The 26,127-nt window shown below is 39.6% G+C and overlaps 1 protein-coding gene across 1 annotated transcript in view; it reads right to left on the reverse strand.

Moving 5' to 3' along the window:
* Positions 1-10,890: 10,890 nt before the first annotated feature.
* The window catches only part of si:ch73-22o12.1 (nectin-2), a 69,792-nt gene continuing 54,555 nt past the window's right edge, over positions 10,891-26,127 (reverse strand). Inside the window, exons 7-10 of the mRNA XM_043261789.1 lie at positions 13,273-13,399; positions 13,116-13,173; positions 11,902-11,973; positions 10,891-11,708 (exon numbers count right to left, since the gene is read on the reverse strand). Of these exons, the coding sequence (XP_043117724.1) occupies positions 11,523-11,708; positions 11,902-11,973; positions 13,116-13,173; positions 13,273-13,399 (443 nt within the window). The 3' untranslated portion in view covers positions 10,891-11,522. The remainder of the gene's footprint in view (positions 11,709-11,901; positions 11,974-13,115; positions 13,174-13,272; positions 13,400-26,127) is intronic.

Here is a 26,127-nt window from a genome sequence, read left to right on the forward strand (position 1 = left end):
GAAAGTCCAGCTTACAAAGCAAACACATGCTGTTACCTTAAAATAACACGGTTGCCCTTTAACTATGTCTCATACAAAAGACACATGTAGAAGTTTCATATTTTAAAGAAAACATGCACATAATGTCAGGCCAACAAACTGAGAGTTTTTTTCACAGCTAGGCTATAATATCTGGATACGGGAAAAACATCATACTCCAGGCAACAAGCTGCCAAAAATTACAGATGCTCAACAGCATCTTGATAGTTGCTTGTTTTTCATCTTAGTCGAACCTACTGTCTACAGATCCTTCACCACTAATGTACATGACCAGTGTAGTAAGATGTACTTTAAAGATATGGCCAATTGCTATTGATATTGACAAAATGCATGCATCTTATTACAATGACAAAAATTTGGGTGTAAACTAAACATATAGGGTTTATAAGAATATACTCCATGTTTGCCACCTAAGAAATAAAAACTAGACTCACTCGTGGACTCCTATATAGACACATTTAGCACACGCACGCACATAGGGACAGGGGCTTGATGTGTAATGGAAAGCAATTCTGTCATATGCAAGGGAGACACATTGTGTTTTTATTTTTTTCTTTGGATAAACTTGCTGTTACACCAACATTATTTGCTTGAAAAGAAAATTTGTCAGTCATTGTTTATGCATGTATTCTTACAGCTGGTATTTATTTTGTCTTTTGAATAGCAGAAAAAGTTAAATGAATTGCATTTGGCAACATTTGATACCCGGTTTATGTTTTAATCAGCTGTTCGGCCCAATAAAAGCCCTTAAGGTGAATATATGGCAGCATTGTCTGTGGCACATTACTCATAAAGTTTTTTTTGATTTTTAAGAACCAAAATGGCTGACACCATGTATGCTCTATCCTTCTTTAACCTTTGGCAGCATCCCTCCCTTCCCCCCCACTCGCTGCAGAGAGAAGTAGAAGGGGAAAAAATCTCCGTCTCCACGGCAACTGCGGTCAGGTGATCTTATCTCTTAGTCATAATGCTGACTCAGAAAATGGGGGATCGAGGAACAGAGGGAGACAGTCAAAGAAACCCTCATTTTAGTCTGTAAGAGTTGCGTCATCGTGTGAAGTAGCGTGAGAACTGCTGTTAATTCATGCATGTGAGTCCCTCATAATCTCAAATCATCTTTTAAATTTAAGATTACCAAGATCTCTGAAGTGGTCAGTATAGTCAAGAGAGTGAAGGAATTAACTTTGATGAGGATAAGTACCCAAGAAAAGGTGAAGGATGGGGAGCAGAATAACAGGAGAATAAAATCCTCTGCTATTATGTCAATGCAGTCAGAGTCAGTACAGTGGCAATGTAATGCATTCAGCATCTAACCTGAAGTGCTTATATTATTATATAAAAACTACTATTACTATTATTAGCCTATTATAATATATATATATATATATATATATATATATATATATATATATATATATATATATATATATATATATATATATATATATATATATATATATAGTTTAAAATAGTGGCTATTTTAAGTGTGTATAAATTTTAAATGGCAGAAAATTCTATCTTTCAATCACATGAATAAATGAGATTTCTAAATTTATTAAAATGTAAAAACAGTATTAATGATTTTAAATTCTAATTATGTTTGACTGTATCACTTTTACTGTGTTTTTTAAAAAAAATGCATCCTTTATTAGCATAAAACTGAATAAAATTATATTAGCAGTGGAATGTCAAAGTCTCTCTCTTTCTCTCTCTTTCTCTCTCTCTCTCTCTCTCTCTCTCTCTCTCTCTCTCTCTCTCTCTCTCTCTCTCTCTCTCTCTCTCTCTCTCTCTCTCTCTCTCTCTCTCTCTCTCTCTCTCTCTCTCTCTCTCTCTCTCTCTCTCTCTCTCTCTCTCTCTCTCTCTCTCTCTCTCTCTCTCTCTCTTTCTCTCTCTCTCTCTCTCTCTCTCTCTCTCTATATATATATATATATACATACATACATACATATTACACACACAGAGTACAGATTTCAGTCCAGAAATGTTATTTAATCTAATCATTCACATTTGAGTCTAAACTAGGTCAACACTCTGACTATAGTGACAGAGACGATCAGTGAATCTAAAGGTGGCAGGAAGTTCCCCAAATAAGTTTCCCTAATGTAAACTGACAACAGGAAGGAAGCGTGAATATATGAGTGCACCAGCTGTATTCTGAGCCAATTAATCATATGAACATGGTTTTGTGCTGCTTGACAGAGAACAGAACATTCTCTCCCAGAAGCGATGTGCTTTTTTTTTTTCTTTTTTTAACCAGGGTGCATCTTAAGTAACTGCACAGCTCTGATGCTGCGATGGCATGACTGCTGACTGTGCAGTCTGTCGTGATGCTGCGGGAGCGTGAGGTTACAGTGCTCGATTCAGAAAGTCATGTGCTTACTGGACCACTTTTGCTTTAAGAGGTAGCCAGCCAATCAGAAGGCCAAACAGCAGGAGTAGGGTGTCCTTGGAAACGACCTTGCAGCGTATAAGGGTGAGGTGAAGAGTGAAGGTCAGGGCATCACGTACATCGGGAATCAAAGCTGCTTGTCAGTTCACAGAGATGCGAAATGAATTAGAGTTAACGAATGTGAGAAACAATGACAGTTTTAAGAGCACAGAGGTCTCTGCTACACACGCGCTCAGACGTCATCCCCCTCCAGATTAAAGTGACCGCACACCATGCGTCCTTGTTGCATAATGACTTCCCTGAAAGGAGTAGAGGACGAGATAGGAATAGACCAGGATTAAGGAGAGGAGGACAGGCATAAAAGAGGGGGAAAGAGAGGAAAAAGGAGATGATGAGGGATGAGAGAGGTTTCCAGCCAAGGGTTTTAAAACAAGCAATCAAGTTCAGATTAAACGTAGCACTCCTTGTTTCTGTCAGGCCTTTGTGTAAAATGTGACTCCAAATCCTCAAGGCTTTCGAGCTAACAATAAACCTGTTATATGTCTTGTGCCACAGACACACTTAACGTGTCAGTCAGCTATTAAACTATTAATCTGAAATTTAAAAAATATCAAAAGTGCACTTTTTCCTGCACATCGAACACTGCAGCTGCACTAAACAGTTGTATATAAAGCAGATTTATTTTTAAATTCTTTATACTTTACAAATTTTTTACATTTAAGTCAGTCTGTTACTTGCAGTTGACTTATTTTTAGTGTAATTTACAAGCAATTTCTGAGTGAAACCAACAATTTTAACTCCAGCGAATAATCTCAGGATGTGTGTTTTTTTTTCAGAAAATGTGCAAAACCACTTGAACATGTCTACCATTACTGGACATAAAAGATGATACAGGTTGACCCAAAAAAATAAATTCTGTCATTAATTACTTACCCTCATGTCATTTCAAACCTGTAAGACACCACTGTTCATCTTTCAAACACAAATTAAGCTATTTTTGATAAAATCCATCATAGACAGCAAAGCGACTGACACATTGTAGTAAAGACATCATTAAAATAGTCTGTGTTGACGCCAGTGGTTCCACCTGAATGTTTTAAAGCTAGGCGAATACTTTTTGTGTGCAAAAATTACATTATTCAACAATTTCTTCACTTCAGCGCATGTGGCCGTTGATATGTGTTGTTATGGGACTTTCTGGGCCTTAAATTTGGTCAGAGTCTATGCAGCTATTAAACTAATGTAAGAATGTTTTTTTAATTCCAAATTTTAAAAAATGTTAAACATGTTTGAAACTAAAACAGCAGTTGTGCATGATTGTGATGATGTTGGATTTTATTTTTTGTAAGAAACAAATCACGAATACATTTAAAGAAAATAAACATTAACTTTTGATTCATACCTATAGTTACAGGATACTGTCGACTAGTCTCTGTCTCTATTCAATTATCCAAATCAAAAGGAATTTCCTCAGTTTATTTCAGTGTTCTAAAAGCTGCAGGAGAGGAGATGCAGTCTTTGTTCTTTTTGTATCTCAGTCAGCTGAATGGAGAAGGAGGAGAGGAGAAAACAGATACCCCTTGCTAGTTTTCCAGGTGCAGGTTCTCAGGTTTTGTTAGCATTAGGCGAGCATTTAGCTCTATCTTACACTGCTGCATAGACAATGAATTCTGTAGTGATAAAGAACAGATGCACATGTGTGCACTAAACAAGGTTCAGTAGCTCATCGATTATTGCTTATGATAATATTTCCTTATTATTACGAAGCACAGGGTGTACAGATAAATACCATACTCTGAAGATAATGTCACTTTTGCTCCATTAGTTTAAAAAAGTGCTGTGCCTAGATTTTAGGCACCTCATCATTTTCTCTCTGTTTCTCCCTCCGTATTGCATATAAAAAAGCATAAAGACACACATACTCAAGCGCAAAATATCAAATCAGCATAATTCCGGTTGCCAGATTTGGTAGCATGTATGTGTGTGTTTCACACCTGCTCTCAATGCATTTTATTGTTCTCAAATGCTGCACATATGCACCTTAGATGCTAGTGTAGCGTGATCTTTGTGGGATTTTGTATCTAGGCAGAAGTGTGTGTAAAGCGTTTCGTGATGAATTTGATGAGAGGAGATTTTTTCCTTCAACTTAATCCTGCCTTTTGATAGCCCCCATGCCACCGAAGCAGAAAATTCACGATGTAAGGTGGTCTATAAATAGCAGCATGACATCACAGCCCCTCCTCCACATCTGTTAGTCATGCTATTTATGCTTCACACACATACACACACACACACACACACACACATACTAACACAAGCATACATACAAGTTCCAAGCTCATAAATTAATCATTTCAAAAGCAGTATGGCATGCTAAATCAACCAATCAAATTGCCTGTAGTGAATGCATGTCTAAAGAAAGACCATATCATAAACATGCATCTAGCATCCAAGACTAGTCTAGTAATTTACTGCAACATAAATCTCAACACGAAGGAAAAACGCCCTACAACACAAGATCTAATCCTCTTTCTAAGGACAAAGTCAATGGTATATCTGTTCTCTTTTACACATACACAACGCAATTATAAAACAGAAAGGACCTTTTGTATTTCTTATTATTTTTCTGTTATGTTAGAGGCTGCCTCTAGCACACAATGTTAATTTATGTCGGTTTTGTGCTGTTTTGGCCAATGTTTTTCACTATTAAAATTTTGTCGGATGAGCTGATTGACAAGCATTGTCATAAATCTAGTTTAACCGGCAAATCTTGCTTTGTCAATCCAAGTAATCAAATAGTTTCACGACTTTTTTCCTTATCAGTTGTCTTTTAAACATGCTTTAGTACATATACGGCAGTACACGTTAAATATATATTTAAAGACAATGCAAAGAAGACTTGCTTTGTTGACATTTACTATTCTTTGTCCTCTAATAATTACTAAAAGTGTTATTTAAAGCAGAAAAAGAATCCAGAATCGTGGCGTGAACAGAACACCGTGTAATATACCTCCTAAATATACCTAATAAATGACTGTCTTTAAGGAACCTGGTGGGGACATCAGCACACTACCATCTAAAACCCAACATATGCTGGTGTCCAGCAGCGCTGCTCTTTTCAGGAGAGCAGAAAGCACGAGGGAGGGAACAAAAGCGGATCCAGCGTGATCTCATGAGTGCTGACTAATTATGTGGTTCTCTCACCAGTAACAATGAGCCATGTGGGCCCAAATTCACACGAGCAGGTGGACAAAACCCAATCCTCTACGATTGGACAATGTCCACCTTACACTTACAAGACAACCACACAAAAATCTGTATCACATATGTCCTACATGCTGTTGTGCCAAAATTAAATGATTAAATTACGTTATTGTCTTCTATGTTTCCAAACATATTTTATAACTGCTCACCCAAACGGAAAATTACAATCGTGTCTTTCCAAACCAAATCCAAAAATGTTAAGCAGGATGTTCCAGTTGCTCTCAGACAATGAATCTGAATGGTTTTACTATCTACCATGTGACTCACCATTCTGTCCGGTTGTCCTCCTCTTTCGTCCTGTCCTCCTCTGGTCCAGAAGAACCTGCCCGCCTCAGGGTCAGAGGTTAACCAAAAACAATGGATGACGCGGGTCAGAAAAAGAGAGAGACGTTAATGATTCAGGGTGACAGAAGGCCTCTACTCCACATGCAGAGAATAAGATATCCTGTCCACTAAGCACCTTAAACAATCTGTCTAATCACAGCGACTATTACTTATCACACACACAGAGCACTATAGGGGGTCTACAGTCACATGACAGGAATATCATCCTCTTAGCAGGAAACAAGTAGTCTCAAAAGTAGTAAAGTGGGCCTGGTCGCTTCAAATGCTGTGGAGTTATTATCATGTGCTACGCAGATCACTTATCACAAAGTTTCTCTCAAGTCATTTGTGTTAAAATTAATTGTGAGGTGAATTAAGTGTGCCTTGGGTGCGGAGTGCTATTAATACGACAAGTATAGTTGCAGCCTATGTAGAGCGTTCCAAATCAGTCAGTTATGAGGTTACGTTTTTAGCTAGAAAGCCTGATTTTGGAAGACAGCTATTGTGTTTGTTCAACATGCCTTATCACAACTTACCATGCACTTCAAATTTTAATAGGTGCTATCTGACTTACAGACACAGAGAGCAGACTCTGTATTTATGAAACTTTATGTAGCAGCAATGTCTGGCAATTAAAAAGACGATGGATTGGTTCACAAGTGGTGTACTCTCAGTCCTGTGGCCTTCACCCACACACTGTCATAAAACATTCACAGGATCGCAGGGTGTCCCATTTGTCTTGGTACAGTATGATTTGCTATGTGCCATCAATGCACCCAACAGCCCATTTGGCAAAAGGTCTAAAAAAAATATTGGTCCCACTTTATATTAAGAGACCTTAACGACTATGTGATTACATCAAACAATAAGTGCAATGTACATATTGTGCTCACATTAAATAGCAAATCACTTGCTGCTGTTGAGGCTATAGGACATGGGTAAGGTTAAGGTGGGTTAAGGTGTACAATGTACTTTAATGTTTAATTTAAATGTAAGTACTTTAAGTACAGTTAAGGTCACTTAATATAAACGGGGCCAAAATATATTTTTTAATCAGTATTTCTGCCATGTTTCACGAATATATAGGGAAATTTTTATAGGCTTTTCTCAAATACATTTTTGAAAGTGATATGCATGTCTGTCTATCTAGATGGCATTTTAACTTGGTGTGAGAAAACTTTTGTGAACGATATGTTTTAAATAAGAAAAACTATTTGTAAATGAGTTAAAATAAACACAATACTGCTCATTTGTTGTATTTTTGAAGTTAATTGTTCTGGTGCTATCCCATATAATTAGTTCCTAAACATTTCTAGCACTGTAGATGGTTTCCAAAGCTCATTCGACGTCATATCTGAGCTTATCCCTCTCAAATCGTGACAGATTAGCACTGGTCTGCGCGGCATCAGTAATACGAGGTGTAATCTGCGCTGCGATCCCGGAGTCCTGGTTATCTCCGAATGCTTTTCAGTCCTCATCATCCAGTATATTTCAAAAACATAAACCGTAAAACGGTTACACAACTTTTTTTTTTTTGAATCAATCATTTGTCAAAATGGTACGCACATCAATCCTACTTCCTAAAGCACATACCTGGTGTTACTGTGAAGACTTCATCAGTCCATGAAATTCCAAAGAAAAAATGTATTTATCTTCACAATCAGTAATGAAAGTGAAACAACTTGCTCCGCCTCTATTCTGATGACAGCACCTAGGTCATTCGATAATGTTAAATAATAGCCAAATAGCTATTTAGACGTTCAGGTTTGGTGCATTTTACAAGCCAATCAGTTACTGGTGGATCAAACCAAGCCCTATATTTTAAGTTGCTCACTTCAAATACGTCACATTACAAAGGAAAATGTGTTGCGAATGTCATTTCGTGTTGGCTTTAAGTAGCATAGCTGTTATGCACGTTGAGTGTACTCTACTCTACGGGGTCTTTAGTCTTTACTCACCAGCCATGACAACAGTGCACATGCTGCCATGCTCATCATAGTCAGACACATGGTTACAGACAGGAAGGGAGGAGTGGAGTTTGTCCATCAGACTGTGTATGAGCAAAGCAGAGACACATGCTAATAAGAACACATCTGACTGTGATTGGCAGAGAGAAGGGAAGGATCAGAGCGAAGTGTACTCCACCTGCACCCTCTTTAACCTCCTTCTTTTATCCTTCCGTCCTCTCCGCCTGCTCATCCTCCTCTCTTCTCATTTATTTTTAGACAGCTTAGTTGAGGAGAGGAGGATGTTCCTGAGGCCTTCTGTATCAAGCACACAGATCCTAAATGAACGATTGAGACGGAATCATCTATCTGGGTGTTTCTTAACCCATGGATACTTTTATGTCCAGGGGGTTGATTTTTATTAAACATATATTTTTTTTAATTTATGCCGGTCACATTACAAGTGTTCATAATGTCTTTGTCATTTTTTTTTTAAAACTACAATGATATAACAATAACCAACAGTTTTGCTCTTAATAAAGCGAGTGAGCACTGAATAAAAAGTATGCTTGAGGTGAAATGTCTACAAAATAAAAAACAACAATAAATCTAAATTCTACATAAATAAAAACTTCATTTCACTATTTATGTTGCAAACTTTTTGAAACATATTTTTCTATATTTCCAGTTCTAAACAAGCTTAAAATTTCCTTGGTTTCTCGGTAATTAATTTTTTTTTGGTTCTGAGGGCATCTCTAAATCAAGAACACAGCTGTCAAATTAATGACAAACAAACCCGCCACACAGTTCAGAGCCAGACACTTTGTCCTTCTCACACTTTCTGTCTGTCTTCTGATGAGGCTGAGAATTGTTGCTGTGGTGATGTCACTGGTTGCCTGGCAACAGCTGTCCCTGGGCAACCCGCAACCAGGGCCTCAGCGGGAACATTTTGGATTATTTGGGGATGTCGAGTTCATCAGCGGTTTCTTGCAGCAATCTGCCAAGGTACAACATGAGACCGTCAGAGGAGATAAGATGCAAAAAGCTACTGTGAGGTCCTCTGGTCAGAAGCTTGCAGTTTCACCTTTTTATTTTAATGAAATAAAATAATTGAATTTTTCTGAAAGCAGTTTAACTTGTGAATCCAGTCCTACTTGTGTGTCTTATATGTGTCTTAAGGGGATAGCTCACAGAAATGTGAACATTTTGCATTTAATAACTCACTCTTTGAAACAAAAATGAAGATTTTTTTGATGAAATACGAGAGCTTTCTGACCCTGACAGCAATGCAACCGAAATGTTCAAGGTCCAGAAAGGTACTAAGGACATTGTTAAAATGTCACATGGATTATTTTAATGATGTACTTACTAACTATGCGGCTGTTAAATGTTTCAGTTGCATTGCTGTATGTGGAGGGTCAGAAAGATTTTGCATTTAATCAAAAATATCTTCATTCGTGTTTCAAAGATGAACAGTTTGAGCTCGGAACAACATATCTAATGATAGAATTTGGGGGTAAACTATCCTTTTAATATAAGATGATGGATTTCCAAAATTCATTCCTCTGGGTTTTTTTATGGAGGGAAGGTCTGCTGTATATGATCTTTAATTATTTGTGTTCTTCTGAGGGTGTTTGTGGATGAGGGAGTAGGGTGTGAGAGCCCAGGGGAGTTTCTAGAGCTCAGGGCAGCTTTCGGTCCAACAGCTCACATCCTCTTGTCTTCAATCATAATGGCCAGCAAACAAGCACACAGAGCAGTGCTGACGGATCTGATGGAAAAGCGTGTAACTGCAGAAAGCACACAATATCTCAGCACATCCGAACCGCAGGCTATAATTATGCTAATAATCTAATTGAATCAATTGTCTTTTACAAGGCAGGTCCATCGATTTCTCGTGCTTTTATTTTTGCTCCTAAGCAATTTTGCCCATTCTAAGCGAAGAAAAACAGCTGTCTGTATTTCACGATTTTAGACAGCAGAAGAGATTGCTGCAGACAGGCCGCAGGGTGCTCGTTCTGTATTAGCACACATCCTGACGACTGTTTTGAATAACTTTAGGTTGTAGTACCTTATTTTCGCCTGCAAGCAAGCGACTGATCGGCGTTCAGCGTTGAACGGCTGCAGAGGAGAGGTGTTTTCCGGTGAGCGCGCGCCCTCGTGTGGTGACTTACTGCGCACTGAATTATTGCTATTATACTTCTGGAGCAGGAGAGGAGGTTTATGCTGGCTGTAACTGAATGCCTACTGGCAAACGTTGTAGCAAAGGCCCCAAGACCAAATAGTGAAAATTACTGAATGATGCAATTAAATGATTCCAATTTGTAATAAATCATTAAATAACGTTACTGAAATTATGTTAAAAAAACCCCAAACATACTACGTTGACAATGGCGATATTAAAGTAGTGAATAGAAGTAGTCCCCTTGAAGCTTACCGGGGGGTGATGTACAGTAGCTGAGAGAAAACATCATTTTCAGCAGTAAGAAAGGGACATCGCAGTTATATAAGCCTTTTTTTCTCCAAACTTAGCCTTTGGGGTAAAACACGGCTTAGTGGTGTAGTTACTCTGTTCAGAATATAACATATATTTAAAAATAACCTCTAATCAGCATCAGATAGCTAGTTAGGCCAGCCAGTTAAGCTACAATTGCCTGTACTCTTGACTGTAAATGCATAAAGCACTGAGTGTAATTTTTGTCAAAAATGTAACGACATAAAAATTTTTCATCGCTGATTTATAATTTGTCATCAGTTTGTCACTAAAACCACACATTTAAGAAAAAAATTGAGGTCCTTAAGGCGTTTTCCCCCCACTTTATTTTATATATGATAAGAATTATATATATTTTTAGATTTTCTTGCCAATGTTTAAGACATGTCACTCATCCATTCACGCACGCCGATGATATAATACCGGAACACAAACCAATTCACTTTGTTTATTGAGTCGAAACAATCGCTGAAAAATAATGTAACAAAGATTTTTTTTCTAGAAGAAAAATATCAGAGCAATTTATAAAAATAAAAGACGATAAGAAATCTATAGTGCAATTTACTAAAATTACTAAAATAATTCAATATAAAATTATATCTTCTGATAAAGCAAGTACAAAGAGTTTAAGAGCAAAAAGAAAGAGATTTCACATTGCAGCAGTAACACCACTAATAATAACTACAGAAACAATGCTTTAAACCTGTAATCACTGGCTCCTTATGTCCTTATGGCTATATTATATTACACATTCATAGTCAAACCACCCTAAAAATGGCACAAACTAAAATACAACCCTTCATAATCAAAAACAGAAAGAAGAATAAATTTGCATATGCACAAGTACATCTAAATGTGCAAATACATAACTGAGGCACTGTAGAACAGATCCCTTAACAGTGTACGGGTAAAGCAACGCCTTTGCATTCACACCTATACTTTACAAATATTTTCCATACTTCACATTACAAGACTTTCCCCTACTTCATATTACAAGTACAATCGATATAAAACAGTACAATCAGACTCAGAGTACAGTATAAAAAGCTACGGCTCCGTTTGGTCCCTACACTATCACAGGTGCTGACATGAAGCTGCTCCCTCTATTGACAGAAGAAGTGATGTAATAGCCGTCTTCCTCTGCCATCATTCCGTCTTCGTCTCTGTCGTCCTGATAAGGAGTCTGTTTGTCCTCCCAGGAGAAACGTGAAGGCTCGTGATGATCCTTGTCATCATGGTATGCTGAGAGATCCTGTCAGAGAAGAGATCGTAGTGTTGAGGCAAGAGTCAAAGCACTATCAAATAAAAGAAATGATTATCATCCACGACTAATAAGCATGAATAATACATGGACAATGAACATGCCATCAAATATGCATGATTTACCATCTTAAATGCCACAAAGGATTAGAGGAATAAAGAGAGTGAGAGAAAAGGACTCTTACTGTCATTGGTTCCTCTTTCTCCGTCTCGTAGTTCATGAACTGAGAATCAGACACAGGTTTACTGATGATCGGCTACAGAATCAAAAGGAAAGGATGCATGGTTAAGCATATAAAGTTTGCTATCAAAATTGCTAAATCTTGATAAACAAACTGTAATATTAACATCTGTAATTTGTTTCTCTTTTCTTTTTCTTATTTTTAAGTACAGAGATTTTTTTCATCAAATATCTTGTACTACCTAGCTTAATTGCATAATTTTCATCTTTTCTCTGATTTTCCCTAACCAATCAGGGAAGAGCATCATCAGAATGAGCACATTTCAAATGAGCATTTTGTTATTATTTATATACTAGTATATTATTATTATTATTAATAATTTTTGAATTAATTATTTTCAGTCATATAAATCACACACACACACACACACACACACATATATATATATATAATTTATATGACTGAAAATAATAATAATAAAAATATATATATATATATATATATATATATATATATATATATATAATTATTGTTTATATATTTTTGTATACATATTTTTTTTTATTAAGATACTTTGTATTGATGCTTAAACTTAACTAGTTTATTTTAGTTAAGTGGCAATGCAACATTACAAATGTCCATTCTAATCTTTTATTGAATATTTATTACATTATTTTAGCTTTATTAAAACTAATAATAGTTTTATAATAGTTCTAATAGTTAAACTTTAATAGTTTAACTAACAATAACAACGCTGCATTCAGATTTTAACATACGCCTATAACTTCTAGCATGAAAGAGGAGCTGAGCGAAACTAATAAAAGCATCACAGGAAAAATCTAATTTCTCTAAACATTTTTAAAAGCAAACACTCTCCATCAAAGGTTTTTCATCACATTCCGTTTTTGCTTTAAAGACGGGCTGCATGAACTGCACAAGTTTGCATCAGATCTGGTGTTCATGTTCCAGCCTGATTTAAGACGATACAAAGAACACCACAAGATTCAGTGAAAGCAAGAATATCTGAGTTTCTGTAGAAGTAGTCACGCAATCGGTGTGACAAATATATGCATTTTATCACTGAGAATACCTCAGAATGTTTCATTTCCTCTCTATCTTCAAATGAAGTTAAAATAATTAACTGATAACGTTTTCTTCTTCATCTAATCTTTAATTGCAAGTGTAAAATTAAGCATGAAGGTCTCAGCTCTACTCACTCTGTCGGAATAGGAGTGAGTCTTCACGGGAGGAGGAGGTTTGTGAGTAGGTGGACTGCTGCATGAAAACAGACACAAGCACACAATCAGCACAAGTGAGATGAAAGTTCATTTAATCCAGACAAAAACAGAATATGACAGAGACGGCTGTACTTACTCTCTGTTTTTCCTCTGGCGTTTGCGGACAATCATTACGATAGTTGCAATTAAGGCTACCAGGAAGATCACACAAACAATACCAGCGACAACAGCTCCAGTAGCGACACCCTTAGGCTGAGGAAATTCTGAAGGGGAAGACAGACAGACTTTCATCTCTTTGGGTCGAATAGCAATGAATTGTCCTTGATCTTCTGAAACAAAAGAATTCAGTGAACTTTGTACACATACGTTTCTGAGCTCAAAGCATTCACCTCAGTCGAAACAGCTTGCACGCTAACATGAGACATGACCACCCGCGCACCATACAGCACCATATCTATACAAGTTCAGGTTGTTTATGAAGCACCACCTAAATCCTGCTGTGCTGTTGTTACCTTACAGCAGACCCCGCTTCCTTAGACTGGATAAATAAACCACAGACTCCACACACACATAGAGTCCCGCTCATCTGTCCTATATGGCATATTTATACTATAGACATCTTCTAAGCCATAGGAAATGCTGCAATAATCTCTGATTACATGAAATGTCATTTATGTTTATAACTATTATGTGCATTTAGTGCAAGTGTTTTTATACAAATCATAGGACATACTAATTGACATAAGGAGTTTTTGCTCAGGTTAAAATAAAAAAAAAGGCAATATGTGAGAATGGCACTCCATGTCTAAAAAAAAGCAGGTGAGAAGTTTTTGTTCTTTTTTTTGTTATCTTTTTAGTTTTTACATTAACAATTATGTAGCCTACTGTTACTTTTATGACACATGCCAAATGAAATGTAGTTATTTAATTCCTTAAACATTATTTGTGTCGACTCCGTATTGAAAATACTAATAATAGGACTAACAATACTGTTGTTCCATGAAATAATTATAAAACATTAAATGGCATTATCAGAATGAATTGCTACTTCTGTAATGGCACTATAATGCAAATAATTCAATATCGAATTAAACAATGCGATTCTAAATAATTATTTTATGAATTATTATTCAACATTTTAGATGAACCGGATCAAAATTCATGTTACTTGTAAACAAAGAAATAAAATATATTCTTAAACTTCATCTTAAACGTTTTCTCTTTTTTTTTTTTTTTTTTTTTTAGCTTTTTTTCCCCACAAACCTAATAATATCTGTAACTGATTTTGAATAAAAACATCTCAGCTAAATGTTTTAAATGGGTGTCAATGTCGGATAACTTGGTTTGACACAAGATGGCGCTTCAAGCGTATGAACCGCTCGTTGTTTCTAACTTCCTGCTGGTCGTTGTGTTCTAGAGACAGACTCCTGATGTCGCCGCCATAAAAGTGCAGCGTTTACTGAGAAAACAGATCTGCTCTCGTGGATCAAACACACTGCAGGTGTTACACAGACAGGCAGGTTAACGTCTGGCGATTTTACCACAAGTCATCAGCATGGGGGTGACAGTGCTAAGGAGAGGAATAGAAGAAGAAAGAGAGAACGCCGGCCGTCCGGACAAACCGGTTTAAAGGATGTTTTTTTTGTTAAAGGGGGAGGAATTTTGAAAGAAAGGCAGGAGTTTGTATGAAGGAGTGCGCGCGCGCGCGCCATGTCTCGCTGAATATCTGTCTTGTCAATCACATGTCGTTCTTTCACTCCTTTCGTCTCGCGCTGTCAATCTCTTGTTCGTGTCCTAAAGCACCCTTTCCTCTTCTCTCTAGCTCGGTTCAGCTTGAAATCTCTGAGCACATAACACATCCGAGCAGGTAACCCGTACGGTTTTATCACGCGACTATTAAGTGCACGCGATTCCGGTCAATCGCAAATTTTCCACAGAACGTTGCTAAACATTTATCGCTGCCCATGGCAACATACCTCCTGTATTTTCCTGTTAAGGTCACATTTACTATTGTTCAGCCAATTTTTGTGGAGAAAAATGTAGGCATTTCAAAGTCAAATATATAAACACAGATCTGTGTATATGTGGGCACATTTTTTGTCATTTTAGCTGTTGACTAAAACATATTCAAGTTCAATTATATTGAGCTTTAAAGTGCAGACTCCGAGCTTTAATTTAAGGGTATACACATCCAAATTGGAGTTAAGGTTAAGAAATTACAGCTCTTTTATATGTAAATCTCCCCTTTTCCAAGGGACCAAAAGTAATTGGACAACTGACCCAAAAGCTGGTTCATGCACAGGAGATGGCTATTTCTTTGTTATTTCTACATCAGTTAAGCAGGTAAATGTGAGGAGTCGTTTGCATTAGGAAGCTGTCGCTGGAAACGCAGTCAAGTATCTCCTCCATACAAGCGAAACGGACAATTCAGAAACAAAACAAACTCAACAGAGATTGCAGGAACAGTCTGTGCGGCCAAATCAACACTTCTCAGCACTTTTTCTCATACATTCTGAGAAAAAAGGGCACACTTGTGAGATCAGCAACATAAAAAGAAAAACCGTTTCACAATATCTAATGAAGTGAAGAACGCTCTCCAGGAGGTAGATGTGTCCCTGTCAAAGTCTACAATCAAGAGAAGACTTTACCAGAGCAAATACAGAGGGTTCACCACAAGGTGCAAACAAGTTCTTAGACTTTGCCAAAAAAAAACATCTAAGGGGGAAAAAAAAAAAAGCCAGAGCACTTCTGGAAAAGCATTTTTTGGACAACTGAAATAAAGATTGACCTGTAACAGCATGATAAGAAGAGGAAAGAATAGAAAGACAGGCTTGAAAAAGCTCCAAGATCCAAAGCATTTCGAAGGTAAAAAGTCAAATATTCTGCAACCTCGACCCGATCGAGCATGCATTCGGATTGTTAAAGACAAGAGGCAGAAAGACCCACAAACAAACAGCAAATGACGTCAGCTGCACTAAAGGCCTGGCAAAGCATCACAAAGAAAGGAAAACACAATCTCTGGTGATGTCTATGAGTTTCAGACTTAAGGCAGTCATTGCCTGCAAAGGATTCTCAGAAAGAAACATTTTAATTTACGATGATTTGTCCAATTACATTTGAGTCACTTGATAGGGGCACTGTGTATACAAATGGTTGTTTCTAAGCACTTTTTTATTTCTGTTCAGCATCTTGAATTAAAGCTGAACACATCCATACGTTTATTTTTATTTTTGTATTTATTATATATATATTTTTCCATTTATTATTTATTTGGAGATATATGGGTGGTTGACAAATAAAAACTGGACTGTGTTTTATGATGTGACATAGGAAAAATGTAGAAAAAAAACCTTAACACAAATAACATTTGAAAAATGTATCTTCATTCTTCGAGTTACAAATAGCACGCGTGAGGTTTATTTATCGTCAATGTTAGAGGGTCTTTTTTCTGTCACAACATTGATACGTCAACTACCCATATATATATTTGTGTAATAATGCTAATGACTAACTGACATTAACCACAGCTCATGAAAACAGCATGTACTTGAGCATGAATGACAGAATTATCCCATCACACAAACAGAATGAGCAAAACGCCACTCAAATCTGAAAACACAATCAGGGAGACAGCTGATTCATTGGAGAAAAAGCCTTTAGCAGTATACCACAAACACAGAAAGAGATGGAGAGAGAATATGAGGTGCAGAGGAAGTGAAGGTCACTGCAGACAGAGGCAGAATGAGGGAAGAATATGAGTGCAAGTGGTGTGTGTGTGTGTGTGTGTGTGGAGCAACGGCGCAAGAAAGCAGGGAAAAAACTCAATCAATCATCAATGTGACATCTCCGTTTATAAACTACAGTCTGCAGCTTAGAGTCTCAGACAGAACATCCATGTGAGGCTGTTTACTGCCACATAAACGGGTAGACACAGATATTGCAGTGCATTAACTTCACAGTGACAAAGTTGGCTATGTCATATTAAAGGGACATTTCCCCCCCAAAATCATCATCATACATTAATTTTTTAAATAAAATTTTAGTTTAATATTAAGTGATTTAGTTATATTGTTTGATATGGTTAATTGTCAAACAAATAATCAGAATTAAATCTAAATAATTTTTCATATATGTAATATACGTGTGCCTCGCTGTGTATATTACGCATATATAAATACACATGCACAAATATATTCAAGATATATGTTTATATCTTATATAAACATAAGATATATTTACATATACATTTACATATTAATTATATGATTCTACATATAAACATATAAGTACATGTATTTTCAAAATATAAATGGTATATATGCGTTTTTCAAATAATTAATATACACAGAATACACACAGATATGTAATGTTAACAAAAACAATTATTTTGAATGCGATTAATCGCGATTCAGTTGTTTGACAGCAGTAATTTTATTTCATTCAAACATCGCCCTGGTTTCCATCCAGTGTGTAATTTGAAATGAATTTTGCTTCACTAAATAAAATTATCTTCTGCTGTTTGTCAAAACCAGATTACAGATAAACATTTGTAGTTTTGTTTATCTTTCCTGTGGCCTTGGCTCAAAGTTCAGAGTAACTGAAACTAAAAGCATTTTGAAAGCTCTTGGGCTCAATAAACCACAGTATGCAGTAATTCAGTTACGGTGATTAGCATCGGGTCACATGACCCATCTCTGCCGACACAATCCTATTTCACACGGTGTGTCTAAAGTGGCAGGTTGATGGGATTAATTTGTTGAATAAACAATTTAAGGTGAATTATGGATGTGTCAATGTGAAAAGACACACGCAATTAGGGGGATTATGGCTGTAGACATGATTCTCCGTCAACTTAAGACTGCAAATAGACCAAGTGTGTGTGTGTGTGTGTGTGTGTGTGTTTTGTGTGTGTGTGTGTGCGCAAAAAGAAAGCCAAGCCTCCAGATCCACGCTTAATGGAGTTAGATTATCAGCATCCATTCTGACAGAGTGGAATTTGACATCAGAGAACATTTCCCACGAGACATCGCATCCCGGTGAATAACAATAAGAGAGAGACAGATCAAAGAGAGATGATGACATATCTGACACTGGAAACTCAAATGTTCAAACACAAGTTCTGACATATAAACCCGCGCACGTGACGAATCCAACCTCTGAAGCTCATGTAATGCCTTCAAAAGCAGCCGGAGGTAAACAAACGAGAGTGAATGTGTAATGTTATTATCAGGGCTGTACTGTACTGTACTGTACTTTTTTTTTTTTTTTGAAGTGGTTCCAGGTGGTCCTGACTGACTTTGTGCCCTAGGCTAGATAAAACATGATCCGGAGAGGGAAGAAACATATTTTGTTGTTGAAACAATTCAGAATTTCTTTTTTGTCCTTTTTTCCTATCAAAATGCTTGCTGCGTATGCAAAAATATAGAAAAATTGGAAAAAAAAACCCCATTATGACAGGTGAAAGCAGGCAGTGTGTAAATATGGTTGAAACAACTTGAGGTCATATTAATTTTTTGATGTGCAAAAATTTTGTAGGGACAATTTTGGACTCAATGTGCAAAGATCTTTTGGAAAAAAACCCGGGTAATATCATCAAAGCTATGCTCCACTGTAATGTTGATTTTTTTACATCAGTAAATGTCTTTAAATCAACAGTATACTTGGTGGAATCTATGTCACTGCTGCTGATTCACCAATGCATAATCAACAGTAATGTTGTTGAAGCGATGTTACAATGACAGCAATGTCCATTCTCAATCTCTTTTGTTGACACAACATTGAAAACACAATTAAAATGTTGTAACAGTTGTTGCAGTCTGAGTTAAAGGGATGATGAAATGAAAATGAAAATTCTGTCATCTACTCACCCTTTCTTTTTTCTGTTGAACACAAAAGAAGATATTCTGAAAAATGTTGACAGTAGCCACTGAGGTTCTTCTAAATATTTTTTAAGAAGCAAACTCTTTCAGGTTTGGAACAACTTGAAAGTGAGTAAATGATGACAAAATGTTCATTTTTGGATGAACTCATGATCTCAGATAGCTTACAAACGTCTGCAAGATGTCTGTTAAACAACACTGAGATACATTTAAATGCAACATCAGCATATGAATGCTACTTTAGAGCGAGTCAGTTCAGCTGTAGTACAGAACAATCAGATGTATAATATTAAACATTTGCTGAATAAGTTAGAACTATGGATGTAGTATCATTGAAGTCTGTTTAATCTACATAAAAGCATGCTTACATGACAATGGTGTAATAAAAAATGGACAACATCGTCAAATGATCAAAGATCTGTGAATATAACTAAAAATGCTGTAATATGCATGCCAGGCCAGTAGTTGTCAATGTCACTTTGTAAAGAAATAACACACACCTGTGCACATTTCCACAGGCATGAAACATGTTTGCATGTTCAAGCCTCCAAAAACACTGTTGTCTTGTAAATGACTGGACAAAATACATAAAAAAAGTTTTCCATTTTTAAATTATTAGTCGTGTAAACGCCCTCTAAAATTAATAAAGCTTCAATCACTCTAACAGTTTTAACAATTAACAACTGTGAATGGAAGCATTGTGGCAGGAGTGTATAGTCTTCACTTTCTAGCTGAATTTATCTTCAATCCAAATTAATCACACACGAAGGGTCTAATTAAGGCCTTCAGGAACTGTAGAAACTTCCAGGCAGGTTTGTTGAGACTGGGCTCTGCATGAAGATAGAAACAATCCATTTTTTGTCATTTAAACCACATAGCATGAAAAAATTGTTCCCAGTTGTTGTAGAATAACTGAGCTATGGTGTTTTCAGTGACAGTTTCTTCTAAGCTCACTGGTTAACAGCCACTAGCAATCTACATGAAAGCTTGCAATGATCTTGTGGTTCTCAGCTACAAATTAATAGTTCATGTCAATGCTGATCCAGCACACTTTAAACATTGAAAAGTCAAACTCAGCCAAGATGATGGTTTGGGTAAAAACTCAACATTGTATCAATGTCACTGTAATATCTGGGTCTCAATGTAGGATATTTGCATAATTTTAAGGTTATGATTAGACCTTAGTGAGCTAGTCTTGACACAGAAGAAATGTTATCTAAGCTTGCAGAACATTCTGACATGTATCTTTTTACCTACATTTTTTTTCCTCAAAAATGGCTGGCATCCGCGTTTCTGGTTATCATCATGCCAGCAGGTTTATCTTATGCATTCTCTACCTCTGACTTTGAACAGACATGCGGTTCACAAGTGGTCACCATTCATTTTACTCGAGCTGCGTCAAGCACTGTAATATGCCGCATATATGCCATGCAGTTTGACTCACCCCATCACTCTTCATGATAACAATGCGGCACAAGTGTGTGCGTGTGTATGTATCTTCAGCAGTCTCATTCATCACACTCTGCCCAGCACTAATCACAGCTGAGGCCTAGACTCAGCCCATGCATTTAAACTGTCTGAGGATTAAACTGATGTCAGCGACACTGAGTCTCTGTGTGTGCACCAATATGTGTGCGTCTCTCCGGGGAGGCAGTGAGGTTTCTGCCACTGCGCATTAAGGCAGTAGACAGTAGCCACAGGAGGAGGCCGAATCCCCATCTCCAAGGTCACTGCTCCTTCAACACCCACAGCTCCTGATGTCACTCGTGTGATTTTTCAATATTTCCGACTCTGTTTTTGACAAATACTGCTCCAGTCATTCACACTTTTGTGGTCTATCACACTAAACATAGTACAGAAGTTCATTCTAGCTATAGGATTTGATTGCTTGGTGAGCGTCATTTCACCAAGAACAAGATATTCCTGGATCGGCCTTCTTGTTTATCCCGAAACAACATTCCCATCATCCAATCAACCCATCAGATCTGATGGAAACTTTTTCAGGAAATATCTGTCTTAGGTTAATGATCAGGGTTAGGTGCTTCTACACCCTTGTAAATCAGCTATGATTTCCCACTGAATACATTTTGGGTGGTGTTAGGTTTAGGGGTAGGGACTGGGATAAGTTTAATTTTTTGGACATTAATGTTGATCCAGGATCATGTCCACGGCCACCTTGATTGCTTAGTATTTGGGGATTTTTTCAAGTACACGCCTATAGGTTGCGATAAGTTACTGTGTTTATGCGTGAGACGCTGAATCATTTAGCTACAGATTCAAAACCTCCACGGCCCCTACATAAAAACAATTTAGAAAATGCAGGGATGAACTGATTTATACAGCAACGCGAAAGGTTGCTAACTTGCTAAAATGCGGTTCAGATTTTGAAAATAGAAACAAATGAAGTGATTCTTTGAGTGAGTCGTTGAATCATTCAGTCACTAAAGTGCAGGCTTTTGTATGGACCTGTAACGTTGGAGCAAAAACAAAGTAACCTGCAATATTGTGTCCAAGATGTAAGGTACTTAATAATAATGTATTGTTTATGGTTGTATTTTAGTTATATTTGATATCATATGTAGGCGTACTATAGTTCAATAACAACAAGTCAGTTGTTAAGCTTGCTAAACATATATCCAGAACACTTTCAGTAGACAAAAACATAACTAAACAGATAAGAAATCTGTAAATTGTAAATAATATTATGTGATGTAGGACATTTATATCGTCTTTCTCTGCATCTCTTTTTCATCCATGTAATTCAAAACGTTGTCTACAACCCATTTGCAAACCATGCTATAATTATGCGCCATGCCTCAGGATCAGGGTCTTCAACAAAGTAATTTGAGAATGAATAGGGTACTACCAATACTGATTTTATGTGGACTTAATATTATTTTAAGTATGAATCATTTTTGCAATTGAGGACGACCACAGATGTCCTCAAGGGGATGTTTTGTCACATTTAGCTCACTTCTGAGGACAAATTTGTCCCTAAAGTATAGCTAAGTAAACACACACACACTGCTGTCAAGTGTTAAAAATGACTCTCACCAGTGCCCTTATAGTCATCAAAATTATTTTTAAACTTGTGATCTCGCATACACTTCCATTTCCCCTAAACGCGCACAACCACATATATGCTGCTAATTAAGTGTTGAGGAAACACCACACTTTCTACTGCTTTCCCCTGTATTCTCTCAGTCATCATGAATATATTTAAACATGTGATGTCTCATACCTTCTCTCTCTCATAAACACCCAGAGTCAGACATATGGGGCTCATCAGGCATAAAAAGACAACCTTCCGCTTCTCTCAATCATTGAGACTTTTAGGAGAAGCATCTAAATCAGTTCTCCGGTAATTTCTGCAGGTATATACAGCTTAATTATGCCTCACTATATCTCAGCATTCTTCTTCTTCTCAGCATTGCTGCTCTCCTACTGTCTCTGCCTATCCAACTGCTTTCTACAGGCTTGAGCCTCTAAATTGTCTTATTCTTGGACAAATGCCAGGCTCGTCAGTCATTTCTGTTTTGTCCATTATGAGAACACAATTAATTTTACTATACCTCTTCAGTAGGGTCCAAAAGTCTGAAAGCTCTAAAGTGAAAATGCTTCTTTTTTGTATTTTTCTAATTTAATTCATTTTTTCTTGTTACAAATGATATTAAGTCAAAGCTTAACAATGAGAATGGCCTGAGGCCAGATCGAGAGAGTTTAAGTAAACTGTCACTTTGTGACATATTGGATCGGCACTTCAGCACTTCACTAGTAATGTACATGCATTCTTTTCACCCTAACTATCTTTTTTTTTTGTTAAGAAAGTGGTTTAAAAATGCTTTAAATATTTTCTTCTTCTTCTTCTTTTCTTCCGCTTATCCGGGGCCGGGTCGCGGGGCAACAGTCTAAGCAGGGATGCCCAGACTTCCCTCTCCCCAGACACTTCCTCCAGCTCTTCCGGGGACACCGAGGCGCTCCCAGGCCAGCCGAGAGACATAGTCTCTCCAGCGTGTCCTAGGTCTTCCCGGGGCCTCTTCCCGGTGGGACATGCCCGGAACACCTCCCTTGGGAGGCGTCCGGGAGGCATCCGGAACAGATGCCCGAGCCACCTCAGCTGGCCTCTCTCGATGTGGAGGAGCAGCGGGTCTACTCCGAGCTCCTCCCGAGTGACTGAACTCCTCACCCTATCTCTAAGGGAGCGCCCAGCCACCCTACGAAGGAAACTCATTTCACCGCTTGTATCCGGGATCTCATTCTTTCGGTCATGACCCAAAGCTCATGACCATAGGTGAGAGTAGGAACGAAGATCGACCGTAAATCGAGAGCTTCGCCTTGCGACTTAGCTCTTTTTTCACCATGACAGACCAGTACAGCGACTGCATTACTGCAGAAGCTGCACCGATCCGCCTGTCAATCTCTCGTTCCATCCTTCCCTCACTCGTGAACGAGACCCCAAGATACTTAAACTCCTCCACCTGGGGCAGGAGCTCCCCACCAACCTGAAGGGGCAAGCCACCCTTGTCCGACTGAGGACCAAGGCCTCAGACTTGGAGGTGCTGATTTTCATCCCTGCCGCTTCACACTCAGCTGCAAACCGCCCCAGCACACACTGTAGGTCTTGGCCAGATGCAGCCAACAGAACAACATCATCAGCAAAAAGCAGAGAAGCTATCCTGTGGTCACCAAACCAGACCCCCTCCGGCCCCTGACTGCGCCTAGAAATCCTGTCCATAAAAATAATGAACAGGACCGGTGACAAAGGGCAGCCCTGTCGGAGTCCAACATGCACTGGAAACAAGTCTGACTTAATGCCGGCAATGCGAACCAAGCTCCTGCTCTGATCATACAGGATCGGACAGCCCTTAGCAAAGGGCCCCTTACCCCATATTCCCAGAGCACCCCCACAGGACACCACGAGGAACCCGGTCGAATGCCTTCTCCAAATCCACAAAACACATGTAGACTGGTTGGGCAAACTCCCAGGAACCTCCAGCATCCTGGAGAGGGTATAGAGCTGGTCCAGTGTTCCACGTCCAGGCGAAAACCCGCATTGTTCCTCTTGAAGCCGAGGTTCAACTATCGGGCGGATTCTCCTCTCCAGTACCCTGGCATAGACTTTCCCAGGAGGCTGAGAAGTGTGATCCCCTATAGTTGGAGCACACCCTCCGGTCCCCTTCTTGAAAAGAGGAACCACCACCCCGTCTGCCAGTCCAGAGGCACTTTCCCCCGCGTCCACGCGATGCTGCAGAGGCGTGTCAGCCAAGACAGCCCCACAACATCCAGAGACCTGAGGTATTCCGGGCGGATCTCGTCCACCCCTGGTGCCTTGCCACAGAGGAGCTTCTCAACCACCTCAGTGACCTCAGCTAGGGTAATGGTCGAGTCCCCCGATCCCCGGCCTCTGCTCCCTCAGTGGAAGACGTGTTGACGGGATTGAGGAGGTCCTCAAAGTATTCCTTCCACCGCCCCACAATATCCCCAGTCGAGGTTAGCAGGTTCCCATCAGCACTATATACGGTGTTGGCAGGGCACTGCTTTCCCTTTCTGAGGCGTCGGACGGTTTGCCAGAACCTCTTTGAGGCCGTTCGATAGTCATTTTCCATGGCCTCCCCGAACTCCTCCCAGACCCGAGTTTTTGCCTGCACAACCACCGGGCAGCAGTCCGCTTGGCCCACGGTACCTGTCAGCTGCTTCAGGGTCCTCGGGCCAACCATGCCCGATAGGACTCCTTCTTCAGCTTGACGGCATCCCTTACTTCCGTGTCCACCATCGGGTTCGGGTTGCCGCCACGACACGCGCACCGGAGACTTTACGGCCACAGCTCCGGACGGCTGCGCCGACCAAAGAGGTAGAGAACATAGTCCATTCGGACTCAATGTCTCCAGCCTCCTCGGATCCGGTCAAAGTTCTGCCGGAGGCGGGAGTTGAAGATCTCCCTGACAGGGTCTCTGCCAAACGTTCCCAACAGACCCTCACGGTGCGTTTGGGCCTGCCAAGTCTGTCCGGCCTCCTCCCCGCCAACGGATCCAACTCACCACCAGGTGGTGATCAGTTGACAGCTCCGCCCCTCTCTTCACCCGAGTGTCAAGACATGCGGCCGGAGATCAGATGATACAACCACAAAGTCGATCATCGACCTCCGCCCTCTAGGTGTCCTGATGCCAGGTGTACTGGTGGACACCCTTATGCTTGAACATGGTGTTCGTTATGGACAGACCGTGCCTAGCACAGAATTCCAACAACAGAACACCACTCAGGTTTAGATCGGGGGGGCCGTTCCTCCCAATCACGCCCCTCCAGGTGTCACTAGCATCACCAACGTGAGCGCTGAAGTCCCCAGCAGGACGATAGAGTCCCGGTTGGAGCACTTTCCAGCACCCTCCCAAGGACTCCAAGAAGGCCGGGTACTCTACACTGCCATTCGGCCCGTAGGCACAAATGACAGTGAGAGTCCTCCCCCAACCCGAAGTCGCAGGGAGGCGACCCTCTTGTCCACCGGGTTAAACTCCAACACATGGCGGCTAAGCTGGGGAGCTATGAGCAAGCCCACACCAGCCTGCCGCCTCTCACTGCGGGCAACACCAGAGTAGTGAAGAGTCCAGCCCCTTTCGAGAAGATGGGTTCCAGAGTCCAAGCAGTGCGTGGAGGTGAGCCCGACTATCTCTAGCCGGTATCTCTCAACCTCACGCAACAACTCAGGCTCCTTCCCCAGAGAGAGTGGCGTTCCATGTCCCTAAAACTAGATTCTGAGTCCAGGGGTTGGGTTGTCGAGGTCCCCGCCTTCGACTGCTACCCAAACCACAAGGCACCGGCCCCTTACGGTCCCTCCTGCAGGTGGTGGGCCCACGGGGGGATGGCCCCACGCCGCTGTTTCGGGCTGAGCCCGGCCGGGTCCCGTGGGGCAAGACCCGGCCACCAGGCGCTCGCATGCCGGCCCCGGCCCCAGGCCTGGCTCCATGGCGGGGCCCCGGCTGCGCCATACCGGGCGACGTCGCGACTCCATTCCAGGTCTTTTCCATAAGGGTGTCATGGACCGCTCTTTGTCTGGCTTGTCACCTAGGACCTGTTTGCCATGGGAGACCCTACCAGGGGCATATAGCCCCGGACAA

The sequence above is a fragment of the Puntigrus tetrazona genome, chromosome 16 (genome assembly GCF_018831695.1).
Source record: "Puntigrus tetrazona isolate hp1 chromosome 16, ASM1883169v1, whole genome shotgun sequence".
Taxonomy (NCBI): Eukaryota; Metazoa; Chordata; class Actinopteri; order Cypriniformes; family Cyprinidae; genus Puntigrus; species Puntigrus tetrazona.